The 19331-nt window shown below is 42.9% G+C and overlaps 1 protein-coding gene across 1 annotated transcript; it reads left to right on the plus strand.

The window, feature by feature from the left end:
- The first annotated feature begins 1243 nt into the window (after positions 1–1243).
- On the plus strand, positions 1244–18291 carry LOC129867393 (fatty-acid amide hydrolase 1-like). The gene is made up of 15 exons (XM_055940762.1): positions 1244–1606; positions 2011–2124; positions 3141–3281; positions 4008–4141; positions 4487–4693; positions 4966–5006; positions 5306–5430; positions 11278–11403; positions 11649–11746; positions 12246–12345; positions 12724–12767; positions 12874–12913; positions 15872–15980; positions 16697–16842; positions 17304–18291. Exons 1-15 carry the CDS (start codon positions 1400–1402, stop codon positions 17424–17426), a joined length of 1755 nt encoding a protein of 584 aa, XP_055796737.1. The 5' UTR covers positions 1244–1399; the 3' UTR covers positions 17427–18291.
- Positions 18292–19331: the final 1040 nt, after the last annotated feature.

Consider the following 19331-nt stretch of genomic DNA (forward strand, 5'->3'; position numbering starts at 1 on the left):
TTTGTAGACCATCACAGATTGTGCTGTCATTTTGCACATTCTAAAGTTCAAACAAACAGTAACAGAATACCTGAATACTTCTCTGCATGCTTTAGGGCCTAGCAAGCCAAGACCGCTGGACTTGGTGTATGTAGGAGCAATTTATTTTTGTGAATAGGGTGGTGAACCTAATAAAGTGGCAACTGAGTGTAGAGCCTGGTTGAAGTCCTAGTGTTAATGGTTAGTGCCAGTAGATTGCAGAGGGGTTCACATACAGTTCAGAGGCAAATCATAATGTATACATTTGGCCCCAAAACCAAACCAAATGTACCGTCTACTTCTTATATTAGTGCTTTTTTTTGTTATCCACCCTCTGGTATCTTTCAATACCCATGCTAATATATATATATATATATATATATATATATATATATATATATATATATATATATATATATATATATATATATATATATAGTAAAAATGTGTGTTATGGTTCACTCTTAGTTTTCCTTATCTCTGCCGTGGAATGTCCATGTTGATCCTCTTGGTTCTCATGATCCATCCACCTGTCTTCTTTGTTAGTCAGGCCTAACCCCTTCATCCCGTAGTGTCTTCCTGTAATCTAATTTAATATGACTGAAGATGCAGAATTTTCTGTCAGGCCCCTTCTAATAGGGTATAACACTCGTTAGAACTTTGACCACACGCCCTCTATCAAATCAAAACTGGAATTTTTCGTCAACAAAGGTTGTAAAAGTATGCTAGACATTTATAGAATAAATCATACCTAGTTTGATGTTTCTGTGACAAACAGTGAATTAGTTAATGATTTATATTGCTTCAAAATAGCCTTTTATAGATTTTATGTATTTCTATCAAGTCAAAACTGGCATTTTTCCTCAAAACAAAGGTCGTAAAAGTATGCTAGACATTTATAGAATACGTCATATCTAGCTTGATGATTCTGTGACAACCAACTCTACCTCGGTAGCTAACGATACCTAGGACACCCGTAGACAGTGTACTTCGCCCACGCCTGTCGGGCACTGCTTTCCTGCGGTTCTGGTAACCACGAGGGCAGGTGATCGGCAGCCCGGAGCGAAGGACACTACTAACTTGTTAGCTAGCTAGGACTCCGGTAGACCATGTCCTTCGCCCCCGAAAAACTCAGATAATACTGTTATTTCCCTTTTGACATACATTTTAGAAGATGGTGTGCTCAGAACCAATGGGATGCTCGATAGGGGGCGTTTCTGTAGATGCATGAAAAACTACATGTAAGGAACGCCCCGAATTGCGGGCCGCAATCACACATATATGTTTATGATACATGGAACGTTTACCCATTTAGCATTATCACATTAGTTTAGAAAGTCTGTTGTTCAAGGTGGATAGCTTTATAGGCGTCATAGACAGAATGGATAACTATAAACAACTTGTGTTTGGAGCAAAGCCGAAATGGACAGTGATTCTGACAGCCACAGCATGCGGTGCAAGTGCCTTGGTCCTTTTGCTGAAATGGTTTGGACACCAACAGTCGTGGAAGAAAATTCAGAAAGCAAAAGTGCGAAGAGAAAAGTCGCTGCAACGAGCAGAGCATGCTGTCTGTCAGTTCAACGAGTCGGTAAGTTGACTTTAATTTAGCGAAAATTTGCTCGAGAACCCAAGGGTGGATTCTGTCTCTATGAATAGGCTAAGCGAAAGCTAGCTAACAACGTCAGTGAATGGACATTCAACACGACTGATTAGTCAGACACAGCTGTGACTCGAACGTGCTGTCAGCCACTCTAATAATATATCACAACTGATCAAACTCACTCCAAGTTCATGTTCAAAACATTTTTTACTTAGCCATGCATGCATCAAGTGGAAAGAGGAGTAGGGGGTATTCAGAGGACCCCCTGCACGACTAGCCCACTGACTGAGATAACAGGACATTTAATTTTTATTTTCAGAAAGGGGAGTTAGATATCTGGTGGTATAGGCCTACCCAATGTTCATACTCTCCTTCTTTGAATCACATGTCAGCACCCTGAGACAGACACCTCTCTCATCCTCTCACTGTCCCTGGCTGAGCTGTCCAAACAACTGAAGGATGGAACACTAACTCCACAAGCTGTGTTCCACTCATACATGGAAAAGGTAATGCACAATCCAATCAACACCCCCAGTATTCACATATAGCTTATACCAACTATTTCTAATGTGCATGTTGTGGAATTTTGTGGACTGCATCATTTTTATAAAATATAGTTTTGTTTTCATTGCAAGCATTGGTGACCTAGTTTTGTTCCTGCTGGCCCATGTTGACTCTAATGCTTCCCACAGTTGTGTGGAAGTTGGCTGGATGTCCTTTGGGTGGTGGACCTTTCTTGATACACATGGGAAACTGTTGAGCGTAAAAGCCCCAGCAGCGTTGCAGTTCTTGAGACAAACCGGTTTGCCTGGCACCTACTACCATACCCATTCAAAGGCACTTAAATCTTTTGTCTTGCCCATTCACCCTCTGAATGGCACACGCTTAAAAATCCTTCGTTAACCTGACTCCTCTTCATCTACACTGATTGAAGTGGATTTAACAAGGGACATCAATAAGGATCATAGCTTTCACCTGATCAGTCTGTCATGGAAAGAGCAGGTGTTTCAAATGTTTTGTACACAGTTTATGATGACAGGCCTGGATCATTTCTGCATTGTTTACAAAACAAATGCAGCTGTATTGTATAAAACAATGCATGTTGTTGTATTGAAGGCCTATCACCTATTAGGCAACATTTATTGTGGTGTGATAATCAATCATTGTATATAGATTCTCTTTTTTCTACCATGTTATTGACTTGTTTATTGTTTACTCCATGTGTAACTCTGTGTTGTTGTCTGTTCACACTGCTATGCTTTATCTTGGCCAGGTCGCAGTTGCAAATGAGAACTTGTTCTCAACTAGCCTACCTGGTTAAATAAAGGTGAAATAAAAAAAAATAAAAAAAATCTAGCCTGGTCCCAGATCTCTTTGGGATCTGTTTGTGCTCTTGTTACTATGACCATAGGAGTTGACAACATAAACAGACAACACAAACAGATCTGGGACCATGCTACTAGGCCTATCAATCTACTAAAGCAGTCCCATTGATGATTTATCCCATGCTGTTTCCCCACAGACCTTGGAGGTGAATAGGAGACTGAACTGTTGCACTGAGGTCCTGCTGGAACGTTGGGATCAGCTGGAGGATATTGACTCTCACAAGGATGGTCTCCTTTATGGGGTCCCTGTCAGCATCAAGGAAAATATTGGATACAAGGTAGTGTTGATTAGGTGTCATTTCAGTGTGTTTCATTGCCCTTTTCCCCTGTACCTAGGCCTAGTCCTGGACTAAAACATTTTTAAATGGAGATTCTCCATAGAGTATGCTCTTTAGGACTAGGCTTAATCTGTGTCCAGGAAGCTGCTCGACGGTAGGCCTGTCTGTAACATATGTTTGTTCGCTTCTAGTTGACTCTCTCATGACATAAGCCCAATCGGTAACATGGTTCTGGGTTCAGAGTTTGTGCTTCTATACTGAAAGAAAATATAAATGCAACATGTAAAGTGTTGGTGCCATGTTTCATGAGCTGAAATTGCATACGTTGCATTGCATACATTTTCCATATGCACAAAACGCTAATTTCTCTCACATTTTGTGTACAAATTTGTTTACATCCCTGTTAGTGAATATTTATTTTATGCCAAGATAATCCATCCACCTGACAGGCGTGGCCTATAAAAAAGCTGATTTAACAGTCATGTGAAATCCATAGATTAGGGCCTAATTCATTTAAATTGACAGATTTTCTTATGAACTGTAACTCAGTAAAATCATTGTAATTGTTTCTTGTTGCATTTCTATTTTTGTTCAGTATAGTTGAATCTCTCGTGACAATAGCCCTACCAGTAACATGGTTCAGAGATGTGCACGTCTACTGAAATAGTATTTTTTTTACATGAATGATTTCCTTGTTTTAGTTTTTCTTCCTGTTTTTGTGTTTAGGGTCATGACTCTACGTGTGGCGTAATCTGTAAATTGGACCTGCCCGCCACAGGGGACAGTGTGCTAGTTGAAGTGTTGAAGAGACAAGGCGCCATTCCCTTCGTCAAGACCAACGTGCCCCAAGGCCTGCTAAAGTAAATAGTTATTTTAGACTTGTGAATGCAACAAATGAGATTCAGAATATTATTTGGATACCAAACAATGTCAACTGGTGATGAATCGCCACATACACTTGAACTACATTGACACACTGTAGTAGGTGAGACGTGCCAGTTGCACCACAGTAAGCCATGTAATTTAGTGCAAGAGCTTTGACTTGAGTAATGTGATTGAGGAATGTGTGGACGTGGTCCTCGTCAAAGCCCTAAGACCAGGCTAGTCCGCACGCAGAGTAAAGCTGGTTGGTCATCCCATGTGTCATGTGAGAAAGCAGTCCTTTAAATGTGTCCTAAAAATAAGTTTATTGTCCTCATTTCCAGCTTTGACTGTGGTAACCCTATCTATGGGCTGACTCTGAATCCCCACAACCCCCAGAAGACGTCAGGGGGCTCGTCGGGCGGGGAAGGGGCGCTGATCGGAGGAGGGGGCTCGGTTCTGGGCATAGGGTCTGACATCGGGGGCAGCATCCGTATCCCATCATCCTTCTGTGGGATCTGTGGCTTCAAGCCCACGGCCAACAGGCTGAGGTGGGTGGGTGTGTTATTGAGTCTTACTCTTAGTATGTCTGTCAGTGTTCCTTAGTGTTTCTATCAAATGTATCTGTTAGTGAATCTGTGTGTCTCATGGTGACTTGGCCTAACATGTTATCTTTTACAATGCTCATAACCTTGAGCACAGTTCAAAGAAAGAGTACATCACAAGACTCCCAGGCTTGGTTAGATATTGACCCGATGGGCTTGGTTAGATGTTAGATATTGACTGATTTTCTCTGTTCCTTTTAAAAACAAAAAAAATGTAGTTCGCGAGGTGCTAGCTCCTGTGTCCGGGGCCAAAAGTCAGGTACGGCTCAAACATTAAACTTTTATCCCTGCTCATGCATAGTAAATAAATTGATAACATTTTGCTTGACCCCTCTGCCAGTCCTTCATAAGGTCTACAAAAAAGAATTTTCAAAAGAAAAGTGAGCACTGCTTTGATTCTGCGGAAAATATAGTAATTATTTTCAAAGGGTGCTTAATGCATTATATACAGTAACTCTGGTATAGTAACGACATGATAACTAATGGTATTGTTAGCTTTTAGTGACTGACTTTCCACTGTCATGATGACCCAAGTTGTCTGTGTTGTGCTTGTTCCAGTGCTGTCGTCCCTTGGGCCCATGGCAAGAGACGTCGACAGCCTGGCTCTCTGTATGCATGCTCTGCTCTGTGACCACATGTTCATCCTGGACCCCACGGTACCACCCATCCCATTCAACCAACAGGTGGGTTCTCTATCATAGGGAGAAGTTTCACCCAGATGCTGGTCTTGGGTCAGTTTTGCATTTTCCCCACTAATGGTTACGGTTAGGATTGTGGGAGATGATCCGTACATAGGCTCCAGGGTGAAGTTTCTCTTATCATAGAATACATATCATTAGCTAGGTTTCCATCCAATTGGTGACAGATTTTCATGTGAATTGTGTAAAATCTGTATGAAAACAAAACGTGCATTTTCCCCACCAGGGATTTGTTTACATCAAATTGACTTGTTGTGGATAAAAGGCTGTGTTGTGGTGACATAGTGCACATAACTACCTTTTGCGGTTAAATTCCAATGTACTGAATACATTTTTTAAGTTTTATTTATTTAACCTTTTATTTAACTAGGCAAGTCATTTAAGATTTATTTTATTTACAATGACGGCCTACCAAAAGGCCTCCTGCGGGGACGGGTGCTGGGATAATTTAAAAAATATATATATTAGGACAAAATACACGTCACGACAAGAGACAACATTACATAAAGAGAGACATGACAACACAGCACGGTAGCAACACAACATGGTAGCAGCACAAAACATGGTACAAACATTATTGGGCACAGACAACAGCACAAATGGCAAGAAGGTAGAGACAACAATACATCACACAAAGCAGCCACAACTGTCAGTAAGTGTCCATGATTGAGTCTTTGAATGAAGAGATTTAGATAACTTTCCAGTTTGAGTGTTTGTGCCAGCTCGTTCCAGTCGCTAGCTGCAGCGAACTGAAAGAGGAGCGACCCAGGGATGTGTGTGCTTTAGGGACCTTTAGCAAAAGGTGGTTAGGACCTTTAGTGGTTAGAATAGGAAGGGAGGCCAAAAGTCTGTGTAACCAATAGAGTCAGAGTCCCGAGTGTGGGAACAAACAGTCTGTCCCACGGTTGGGTAAAGAAGGTTGGTAGTCAACAAAGCATGCAGGAGTCATGAGGCAAAATGCGCAAGAAAAAAAAAAAATATATATATAACCATTTGGGGGTAGCCATTGTAAGTAAGAGTCACTCGCCCCAGCAGTGCGTGTGTGCTGGATGCGAGAGAAAGCTCAGGTGGGAGTGTGGTGGGGGTACCTGTACCAGGAAGGGGGAGACAGGCCAGGACAGACTGGGAACAGATCGCCAGGTGGAATCCAAGCAACGGTGCAGCAGGCAACGGGAGTAGGTGTCACACCCACTTGGGAGAAGCTTTTATTTCCGGAAGCAGATTTATTGTAGAAAATGCCAGTGGGTGATCTTTAAACAGCAGGAGGGGGCTTCAAAGGGGACTCCTGCCACTTGTTGGGCCCAAAGGCATCGACACCTTTCACTTCACACCTCGGTGCTAATTGAAGTTGTATCTGGTCTGTCCTAGCGAGCCTGGCAGCCTTAACTCCGCATTCATTGTAATGTACTTTTTCTTCTTGGCGTTCAAAATAGCATCAGACCAAACACTACTCCAGGTTGGATGGTGTCCTCAGGTCTCTGCTGTTTGTTTGCCAGAGCACCCTCTGTATAGCTTGGAAAAAGGAAACCTTGGTAGCAGTAATCTCTCTGGTCAATTTTGGCCAAAATTAGGTTGTAGGTTTGGAGTTTTGATCTGGAGCGAAGGCCATGCTGTGGAGAGTAGCATCCTGGATATGTCCCTGCTGAAAAATCCAAGTTTATCTAACTCCAAATCTATCCTTTTGTAAAAAACATGTTGAAAAATGTGAGAGTTCACATGCAGCTGTGTCTCTTTCTCTGGAATACAGAGATGCTACCAAGTTGTGGCGAAATCCTGCACGGAGCCTTCACCGTGCGCGGCCACTTTAAGAGCGTATGAGCAGTAGGAAGGAGGAGATAAAAGAGCTCGTTAAGCTCTTTGGGGAGGAGCTCTTTTGTGGCCTGCTGCTGTGATGAACGAGCCACTCTCCTCTTCCCCCAATGCGCTCTGATCGCTTAACTTTTCAAAATGCAATTTCTGAAAAAGCACAGCTTTGGAAGCTTTGTCCACTTGTCCCTGTCAAAGAGAGGAGGGTGTCAGTTTTCTGTAGGTACACTTTTGATGTAGCTCTGAGATATGGAGCGGCACGAGCAAGAAATGCGCACCGGCTATTGGGAGGGCATAGGCCTCATGGGTAGTAACCTACCACTGCAAAGGACATTCAATGTACTGTTGGATGAATACATGGCTACTAGCAGTGGGTATTATATTTAGAGTTGGCAATGTGGGCTGGTGTGGATGAAATGCCAGGGATAAATTCTTGTCCCAGTCCGCCCCTGGGCACGTGCGCTCTAGCCAACAGCTAGCAGATACACTGAGTGTTCAAAACATTAAGAACACCTTCCTGATATTGAGTTGCACCCCCTCCCCCCTTTGCCCTCAGAACAGCCTCAATTAGTCGGGGCATGGACTCTACAAGGTGTCAACCGTTTCACAGGGATGCTTGCCCATGTTGACTCCAATACTTCCCATAGTTGTGTCAAAATGGCTGGTTGTCTTTTGGGTGGTGGACCATTCTTGATACACACGGGAAACTGTTGAGCATGAAAAACCCAGCAGCGTTGCAGTTCTTGACACAAACCGGTGCGCCTGGCAACTACTACCATACCCTGTTCAAAGGCACTTAAATCTTTTGCCTTGCCCCTTCACCTTGTGAATGGCACACCATACACAATCCATGTCTCAAGGCTTTAAAATCCTTCTTTAACCTCCTCTTCATCTAGAGCAGTGGTCACCAACCAACCTCTGAGTCAAGATCACTTTGAGTCCAAAAGCAAGCCGAGATCTACCGCTCTGATTTAAAAAAAAAAAAAAAAAAAAGTGTGTGTATATATATCTATACTTAAAAAACACACCTATGCAACAAACTATTAAAAACAGTTCTGTAGCATTGAGGTTTGTGCAGTATACCATAGCCAATATGCAGTGGTAATGTATTGGGCCTATGCTTGTATTCCCCTGCCAATATTGCTCTTCTCAGACCATTTTGAAATTATATTTAAACATTTTTGGTATATGATCACTGGTAATAATTTCTCACTGCCCCCCCCCCCCCCCCCCCCTTATAAAAGGGAAAGTTTTCCTTCCAGCTGATGGTGAAACTGAAGTCGCACTGCATTATTTCTGCCTCATGCACCAATTCATGTTACTCAACTGACCAGAGAAAGTTAAATATTCCTAGATTTCAAAAAGACAAAGGCAGATAATAACACTGCAAGCTTATGGAAACACTTTGCTGTACTCATTTATTGAAGCTGAGAATGCACCTTTTTATAGCTTATAAAAGTGTTGAACAAAGTGTTAAATAACATCCTAAACACTTATAAAAACAGTAACTCTTTACGCTATTCTTTGAGTCTCTTTAGTCATGGTTTAAATTATAATTTTTTTAATCTCAGTATCAACTTTTCTGTGCGCCCGTGGCTTGTTTTTACAGTCTGGCTCGAGGAAACTGCAGACACCGTGAACTGAGCTATCTGATTGGCCAGCAGTGGGCCTATAGTTGCGCTTGATTTGCTCTCTGGGCCTGCCGCGTATGTGGAGTTCTACCTTCAGACACATGAAATGGATCAAAATGGGAACATGTTGCCTTCCTGACGCTAGGGCTGCTGAATCAAGTGCACCTAACGCCAACAGCGCTAAACGAAAAAATAAATAGGAAATGTTTGGTGATCGACTACGATTGCCTAGTCGATCGCAATCGACCGGTTGGATAAGTGACAAATAAGGGATCATAGCTTTCATCTGGTCAGTCTATGTCCTAGAAAGAGCAGGTGTTCTTAGTCTACATGATGAGATTATTATGGACAAGAGAGCAACATTTATTTGTCAAATGGCAGCCACGCATCGATCATCATGTTACCAGAATAAGACCCTCAATATTTATTGGAAAGGAGCATCAAGCTCATCACCTTGCACTTTCACCACCCTGTGAAGTTCATCGTAACTTATTTAATCTGTTGTCTAATAAACTGCATGCTTTCCCTACGAGTCGTAGTGGGAGGACCACACGTCATCGCTTGGCTCCAAGTTTATGCCGATATGATGGTTATTCTATAATTATTTGCACATAAGCGCTTACACCGACATTTCTTGCATAATTACTTTTAAAGACACAAAAAGATCCCACCTTGTCTAGCATATTTTGCTTTGTTGACGTTTGGAAAGTTTAGTGACAAATGATCCGTGCCCATCAGGCCTGTCACAAAAATGTACTTTACTCGTATAAAAAGGTTGGATGGAAACGTGATTTGTGGTCCAATAGATATCCCTAAAGAATATAATGGTAGATCCATATTTTTTAGTATTATACTGAACAAAATATAATCGGAACAATTAATTCATATAAGGAAATCAGTCAATTGAAATGAATTCATTAGGCCCTAATCTATGGATTTCGCTTGACAGTGAATACAGATATACATTTGTTGGTCACAGATACCTTTTAAAAAAAGTTAGTATCTGGTGTAACCACCATTTGCCTCATTCAGTGCGACCTATCTCCTTCGCGTATAGTTGATCAGGCTGTTGATTGTGGAATGTTTTCCCGCTGTTCGAGGTGGTGGATGAATGGCACGACAATGGGCCTCAGGATCTCATCACGGGATCTCTGCATTCAAATTGCCATCGATAAAATGCAATTGTGTTCAATGTCCGTAGCTTATGTCTGCCCATACCATAACCCCACCACCACCATGGGGCACTCTGTTTACAACGTTGACATCAGCAAATCGCTTGCCCACACAACGCCATACACGTGGTCTGGAGTTGAGGCCGGTTGGACGTACTGCCAAATTCTCCAAAATGACTTAGGTGGCTTATGATAATTGAATGTTCATTTCTCTATCTGGCAACAGATCTGGAGGACATTCTGCAGTCAGCATGCCAATGGCTCGCTCCCTCAACTTCAGACATCTGTGGCATTGTGTTGTGTGACTAGGGCTGTTACGGTGACCGTATTACCGCCACGAGTCATGAAGGCAGTCAAATTCCACTTGACTGTTTAGTTACGGTAATTAGGCTTCTCCAAGCTCTGATGCTGCTGATGGTCATTAGTAGCCTACCAAACTTGCTAACTGCCTGGTACTCGGCATCCTATTGTCCCTCTAATCAATCTGACATCAATGTAAATGTATTTGAAAATCTAATCAAACACTTCATGAGAGTCCATGAGGTCATGCTGCGCAACATTTCAATAGGCTATGCAATTGTGCGTGAAAACAGAGTGATGGCCTCTACTGAAAAGAGGGGGATCAGCTTTCTATAGGTTAGGGCTACTATATTTATTTTTGAACTTTCCTAATATTAAGCGCATTGCTTATATTTACAACAGGATTATAGCCTACCTGGCTGACATGAAAATAAACCACAGGGAAAGTGTCTTTTTTTGTTGTTGATAATGGTGTTTTTCACTAATGGAACATTTGCCCTTATAGCCTACTACCATGTGCGCATTGCTTCAAAATAAAGACCTGATCGTGTGAGTGAGATGAGAGGTGCTTCGGAGCAGGCAGCATTTAGGGAGAAAGGCTGCAGAATGATTTTTTTAGGGGTGTATTATGGCCACACAAAGGGGATGCCACTGGGAAATTCGAGGCATTATCAAGTGCTTCTCAAATTGTGAATGAGAGACTGACAAAGTGTGCACAGCCGGTACAAAAAAAACATGGGACCAGCACTTTACATGTTGCGTTTTATATTTCTGTTCAGTATATATTACTATATATTACTATTATGTTTGTGTTCAGTATCACTATTATATCACTATTATATTTCTGTTCAGTATATATCACTATTATATTTTGTGATGGAAAGTCTTTCTATCTGCTATATTTTTCCTCTGTTCTCCTCCAGGTATACCAGAGCTCCAAGCCCCTGAGGATTGGTTACTATGAGAACGACGGCTATGCCATGCCCTCTCCAAGCATGGGCCGAGCCCTGAGGGAGACCAAGGCGTTGCTGGAGAAAGCAGGGCACACAGTGAGTACCCCCCAGCCCCAGTCTGATCTATTTGTGATAATCCAGATCAGAGCTTGGTTGAACACTTATCATACAGTGTTGACTTGGTCTGCTGAATGACAGAAACATAAAAATAAGCATCATTAGTTTATAGTTTGATTGATGACTGTATTGATATGTAATTGCAAATTGCATTCCTTTCTCTCCCTCCACCCCTCCATCGTTCGCCACCCCCCCCCCCCCCCCCCCCATCTCTCTCTCTCCAGTTGGTTTCCTTCATACCCCCAAGGCTGAACTATGCCATTCATGAGCTGGTTATCAGGGGTCATTTCGGCGACGGATGTACTACCTTGCTTAGCAACCTGTGAGTCAAATTTCCCTGGGTTCTGTTCAGTAAGGCACACTGTAGCAAAATATTTAGAAACGGAAAAACAAAAATTTGTTTCTCATTAGACAAGTCCATGTTGGTGGGCTCCCGAGTAGCGCAGCGGTCTAAGGCGCTGCGTCTCAGTGCTTGGGGCGTCACTACAGACACTCTGGTTTGAATCCAGGCTGTATCACAACAGTCCGTGACTGGTAGTCCCATACGGCGGAGCTGAATTGGCCCAGCATCGTCTGGGTTTGGCCGGTGTAGGCCATCATTGTAAATAAGAATTTGTTCTTAACCGACTTACCTAGTTAAATAAAAATGTTTTTGTTCCCTGTTTCAACCTGTTTACTTCCATTTTGGGCCTAATGACCCTGGTAATCCCAACGAGTTTAGCAAAACTACCCCAATGAACTTCCCTGGGAGTGAAATGATCTATCCAGTACACAAAAATATGTTGTCAATGAAAGAAACTCTGTTATGTGTGTTATTTCAGGAAAGGGGGTCCTGTCGACCCGTGTCTCAGGGTTCAGATTATCCCCTACAATCTGCCTCGCACTGTGAAGAAAATCCTCTCCATTCTCCTCAAGCCTATAGTAAGTGAAGGGGAAGGTTAAAACAGTGACTGGAGAAACCATTCCCCCGCCCAATGACTCTTTCACAGTTCTGCGTCATTGTAATTCCTGTTGAGGAGTGCCTCTTTCAATTTCATATTCAATTGATGAAACTGTAGCATCAATGCTTTTATTGTATTACTTATTTTGATTATATTCCACAGGCATTTTTCAATTCCAAATACTTTCTGGGGGTTTAAGGAAATTCAGTATAGAGATATAGGGGTCATACATCCGCCAAATGACGTGCCCTCAGGAGTTAACAGGGGTATAGGGGTGTGAAGAGTAGTTTGCATTTGGTTTAAAGTGCTGGAGAATTTGGTCGCCTGGGAATACTTCTGACACGTTTTCCTCCCTCAGTTTCCCCGCATCGCTGCCTCTCTGGATAGCCTGCGTGGATTTGGGTGAGCTGTCTGATCAGCCCTGTTCTCCAGGTTTCTATCAGTTACATGGTTTATGAAATACAGAAGTAACCATAATTAGTTACTCCATCATTTCCTGTTTCACCAGCTCTGTGCAAGACCTGTGGAGACATCACGTGGATGTGGAAGTAGGTAAACATTTGGTAATCAGTGTGGCTCACATATCAGTCTAGAGGTCAACGAAGTGACTGCCGCATGCGTTATATTTTACAGCGACTGCTGCAGCAGAAGCAAACTCTTTTGTAGGCGACTCATGCATGTGCACAGTTTTCTTTTTGATTACGTAGATTAAAAATGATCTGTGTTGCATTCGATTGAACAAGTCACAGATGTTTGTGTATATACAGTGCATTCAGGAAAGTATTCAAACCCCTCAACTTTTTCCACCTTTTGTTATGTTAGAGCCTTATTCTAAAATGGTTTAAATAATACTTTTGTTATGTTAGAGCCTTATTCTAAAATGGTTTAAATAAGACTTTTTTTCCTCAACCTACACACAATACCCCATAATGACAAAGCGAAAATACGTAATTTATATATATTTTTTTTAACTACTTATTTACATAGGTATTCAGACCCTTTGAAATTGAGCTCAGGTGCATCCTGTTTCCATTGATCATCCTTGAAGTTTGTACAACTTGATTGGAGTCCACCTGTGGTAAATTCAATTGATTGGACATTATTTGGAAATGCACACATCTGTCTATATAAGGTCCCACAGTTGACAGTGCATGTCAGAGCAAAAACCAAGCCATGAGGTCGAAGGAACTGTCTGTAGAGCTCCGAGACAGGATTGTGTCGAGGCACAAATCTGGGGAAGGGTACCAAAAAATGTCTGCAGGATTGAAGGTCCCCAAGAACACAAGGCCCTCCTTTCTTAAATGGAAGACGTTTAGAACCATCAAGACTCCCTAGAGCTGGCCGCCCGGCCAAACTGAGCAATCGGGGGAGAAGGGCCTTGGTCAGGGAGAATCAAGATTCTCTGGTCTTATGAAACCAAGATTGAACTCTTTGGCCTGAATGTGAAGTGTCACATCTGGAGGAAACCTGGCACCATTCTTACGGTTGTGGGGATGTTTTTCAGCGGCAGGGACTGGGAGACTAGTCAGGATCGAGGGAAAGATGAACAGAGCGCAGTACAGAGAGATCCTGGATGAAAACTTGCTCCAGAGCGCTCAGGACCTTAGACTGGAGTGCGGTTCACCTTCCAACAGGACAACGACCCTAAGCACACAGCCAAGACAACGCAGGAGTGGCTTCGGGACAAGTCTCAATGTCCCTGAGTGACCCAGCCAAGAGCCAAGACTTGAACCCGATCGAACATCTCTGTGGAGACCTGAAAATAGCTGTGCAGCGACGCTCCCCATCCAACCTGACAGAACTTGAGAGGATCTGCAGAGAAGAATGGGAGAAACTCCACATACAGGTGTGTCAAGCTTGTAGCATCACACCCAAGAAGACTCAAGGCTGTAAGCGCTGCCAAAGGTGCTTCAAATCAAATTGTATTATTCACATGTGCCAGCATCCCGGAGCCGCCTCTTTACTGTTGACGTTGAGACTGGTGTTTTGCGGGTACTATTTGATGAAGCTGCCAGTTGAGGACTTGTGAGGCGCCTGTTTCTCTAACTAGACACGCTAATGTACTTGTCCTCTTGCTCAGTTGTGCACCGGGGGCCTTCCACTCTTTCTATTCTGGTTATAGCCAGTTTGCGTTGTTCTGTGAAGGGAGTAATACACAGCGTTGTACGAGATCTTCAGTTTCTTGGCAATCTCTCGCTTGGAATAGCCTTCATTTCTCAGAACAAGAATAGACTGACGAGTTTCAGAAGAAAATTCTCTGTTTCTGGCCATTTTGAGCCTGTAATTGAACACACAAATGCTGATACTCCAGATATTCACCTAGTCTAAAGGCTTGTTTTATTGCTTTTTTAAATCAGGCCAACTGTCTGTTTCTCAAACGAAGCGGTTGTATGTACTTTGTGCACAAATTTGTGCACAAACATCCCTATTATTGAGCATTTCTCTTTTGCCAAGATAATCCATCCACCTGACAGATGTGACATATATCAAGAAGCTGATTAAACCACAGGATCATTACACAGGTGCACCTTGTGCTGGGGACATTAAAAGGCCACTCTAAAATGTGCAGTTTTGTCACAACCGAATGCCACCGATGTCTCAAGTTTTGAGGGAGCGTGTAATTGGTCTATTGACTGCAAAAATGTCCACCAGAGTTGTTGCCAGATAATGTTAATGTCTGTACCATAAGCTGCTTCCAATGTTGTTTTAGAGAATTTAGCAGTATTTCCAACCAGCCTCACAACTGCAGACCACGTGTATGGCGTTGTGTGGGCGAGTGGTTTGCTGATGTGAACAGAGTGCCCTGTGGTGGTGGGGTTATGGTATGGGCAAGCATAAGCTACGGACAATGAACACAATTGCATTTTATCAATGGCAATTTGAATGCTTAGCGATACCGTGACGAAGTCCTGAGGCCCATTGTCGTGCCATTCATCCGCCACCGTCACCTCATGTTTCTGCATGATAATGCACAGCCCCATGTCGCAAGGATCTGTACACAATTCCTGGAAGCTGAAAATGTCCCAGTTCTTCCATGGCCTGCATACTCACCAGTCATGTCACCCGTAGAGCATGTTTGGGATTCTCTGGATTGACGTGTACGACAGCGTGTTCCAATATCCAGCAACTTCGCACAGCCTTTGAAGAGGAGTGGGACAACATTCCACAGGCCACAATCAACAGCCTGATCAACTCTATGTGAAGGAGATGTGTGGCGCTGCATGGTGCAGTGGTGGTTTTTTGATCCACGCCCCTACCTTTTTATTAAGGTATCTGAGACCAACAGATGCATATCTGTATTCCCAGTCGTGTGAAATCCATATGTTAGGGCCTAAGGAATTTATTTCAATTGACTGATCCTCATATGAACTTTAACTTAGTAAAATATATGCAATTGTTGCGTTTTATATTTTTGTTCTGTATAACACATCTAGCTTTGGTGAGAAGGCTGTGAGCGTCAATGTTCTGAGGGAATTGTTGCTCTCTATCTCTATCTGTTCTCTAAGGACTACATGCATGAGGTGATTGCAGAGTGGAGGAGGTGTGAGCTGGACGTGCTGCTGTGTCCCATGGTTGGTCCAGCCTACATCCATAACTACCCTGGCGAGCTTACCAGTATGTACCCATCTCTCCTCTCTCTGTGGCCAGCTCACCAGTATGTACCCATCTCTCCTCTCTCTGTGGCCAGCTCACCAGTATGTACCCATCTCTCCTCTCTCTGTGGCCAGCTCACCAGTATGTACCCATCTCTGCTCTCTCTGTGGCCAGCTCACCAGTATGTACCCATCTCTCCTCTCTCTGTGGCCAGCTCACCAGTATGTACCCATCTCTGCTCTCTCTGTGGCCAGCTCACCAGTATGTACCCATCTCTGCTCTCTCTGTGGCCAGCTCACCAGTATGTACCCATCTCTCCTCTCTCTGTGGCCAGCTCACCAGTATGTACCCATCTCTGCTCTCTCTGTGGCCAGCTCACCAGTATGTACCCATCTCTGCTCTCTCTGTGGCCAGCTCACCAGTATGTACCCATCTCTCCTCTCTCTGTGGCCAGCTCACCAGTATGTACCCATCTCTCCTCTCTCTGAGGCAAATTAACACCTTATGAAATGGGGTTTAGGTTTGTCTTTTATAGCATAGGAAGTTAATTGTTTTTGCTTAGAGTTGATTTTGTGTTGTCCAAGGACACTTGTATAATTTACTTCGGAGTCACTCAAAGATTTACTTAACCTTTGGGGTTTGAGACTTTTCTTTTGACTTAATCATGCCATATTTTCCAATGCGAAACAAGATAGCGGTGTGATTAAGTTGTTTCTCCTCTCCATCTCTCTTTCCAGGTACACTCACCTACACCATTATCTACAATCTCCTTAATTTCCCTGCTGGGGTGGTTCCTGTCTCCACGGTTACAGCAGAGGATGAGGAAGAACTCAGGCACTACAAGGGAAACTATGGGGACATCTGGGACAAGCTCTACAAAAAGGTAGCCGGAGTCACAAACTCTTCCTCCTAAAATATTTACAGTACATTTAGCCCTTTCCAAACATATTTACCTCTTGACTTGAAGTGGCCATTTTACCAATTGCAGATGGCACAACCTGTATCCTAAGCACATGATACAACACTATGGTCTCATAATTGTTCATTAATGTATGTCTTTATGTAGCTACTAACCTGTGAATCTTAGGCTGCAGTTCCACATGTAACCAGTAGATGGACGTCCTGGTTGTTGTGTTGCAGAGATCAGATCACTGGGCCCATGTTCAAATAGCGTCTCGGAGAAGGAGTGCTGATATAGGATCAGTTTTGCCTTTTAGATTACTAGGGATGGACTGTGGGCAACTTCCTAGATCAGTCCTACTCTGATGAAATTATGTATGTGTACAGGCCCTGATCTGCACATCACTGGTTGGGACTTTTTTGGGATGCTGTGTGTGTCTACAGGCAGTGACTGGTGGAGTGGGGCTTCCTGTGGCCGTCCAGTGTGTGGCCCTGCCCTGGCAGGATGAGCTCTGTCTGCGATTCATGAGAGAGGTCGAGATGCTGGTCAGAGAGGATAAGACATGAGAGGTCGACGGAGAGAGAGAGAATGGTAACGGGGACCTGTTTGATCAAGCAGTTAACTTTTATGTACATAAATGTTACTGAGTTTTAGAAGTAGTAAAAATTCAATATAACATTGTTCTTGTGATGCGAGGTAACTTGAGGAGGCCCCCTGGCCCAGGTAATCCTAAATGTCTAAGAAAGCAGATTGGAGTGAAGACTGATCCAAGTGCACTGAGAAACACTGAGGGTTGTTCTTGGTTGCTATCAGCGCACCAGACCTTTAAATAGGAATTCATCAGTAATTTAAGTACATGGGAAGTAATATTTTCTTACACACTCAAGGAAATTGAAAAATTATGTTTACCTCAGTTGATTAACCCCCCCCCACACACACACACTTATAATTTAAGGAAACAGTAATGAAGTAAGACATTACTTGGTATTTGTCAATTATAATCAACATATGCATTTATCATTATATAGGAAAAATTTGTTTGACTTCTAGCTCTAACTACTAATAGCTACTTTGAGGAAAAGTGTACTTTCTATGCCTGTAATATGTGGTTGTCCCACCTATTTATCTTAAGATGAACGCACTAACTGTGAGTCGCTCTGGATAAGTGTCTGCTAAATGACTAAAATGTAAATGTCTGTTTTTCGTATCTCAAATGAAACAATTATTTAATATAGCCCTCTATGTGATGCCGTTCGTGTGTGCATGCTTTAGGGATGAGCACATTTATCATGTTGAGGTCAATGCAGTGCATGTCTGCGTTATAATATTGTTTATGTACATCTCAATAATGCTGTAATTTTTATACGATCAAAGATGACACTTTTTTTTAAATTGCATCAAACAGAATTATTAAAATCATGTGTTGACTCATTTTCTTTCATTCAATACCATCAATGGTTGACCATCTTGTTCAATAGTGGGATGTGAGACTGAACCCAGGATAATAGTAACAATCTCTGCCACTCTCCTCCCCAGTCAATCACTAACATTCCTATCGTCTAATATCTCAGCATATGTAGCATGAACAGGCACAGCAATATTAAGGGGAGAAATTGTGCTCCCTCTGCCATTTAAGATATGCGGTACTAGCTTGCGTCTCGCTAACATCAGACACTATAGAAAATGAAGATGCGGTCTGGCTCCGTTACTTACAGGCCATCATATGGGACATTTCTAATGATGGAGTGGCGTATACTGTATGTCTCTTCCTATCTTTCCCCATCTGTATTTGTGCTAGCATATACCTTCTGCTGTCCTCTCCCCTTTACGCTGAAGTGTTGCCCCTTTTTTGCCATAGCTCTCCTACTTCTACCTTTCCATCTCTCCCTCCCCGTTTCCACCTTTGCTTCCTCCTCTACCCCCAGCTATCTGTACTCTTCCCCTCTGTCCTATATCCCCTCTTCTTATTGTCTCATTTTACCAATTGCCATCTTTGCCCTCCTTGTCTCTCCTCTCTTCATCTTTGCCCTCCTTGTCTCTCCTCTCTTCATCTTTGCCCTCCCCTATCCATCTTGTTGGCACAGATAATTGTCTGTGAGTGCTTACTGCTTTGCCTCAATAACAGGATGAATCTTTAGTGCAGGGATAGATGGGACATAATGATACAGCGGTTCCATCGGCAGGGCCAGAGCGCCACGGGTGCCGCTTATTGTGAGTTAGCCCCAAGTATTGTAAATATGAGTTTTTTTTTTTTTACACAAATGTACATGTTTTAAACTCTCCTAGGTTGGGGGCCCATTGGGACAGTTTGTTTTTGACCACCACAACAAACTCTTATTCTCTTTTACCATGTGGAATAATATGATCGACCGACGACTGACGTCGACACATTAGACAAGCAAGGAGAGAGTAGATTGAGAGTATTCGTGTTATCTGTGGTACATAGAGTAACGTGTGTGTGTGTTTCTGGC

Source organism: Salvelinus fontinalis, chromosome 12, assembly GCF_029448725.1.
Source record: "Salvelinus fontinalis isolate EN_2023a chromosome 12, ASM2944872v1, whole genome shotgun sequence".
In the NCBI taxonomy this organism is placed as follows: domain Eukaryota; kingdom Metazoa; phylum Chordata; class Actinopteri; order Salmoniformes; family Salmonidae; genus Salvelinus; species Salvelinus fontinalis.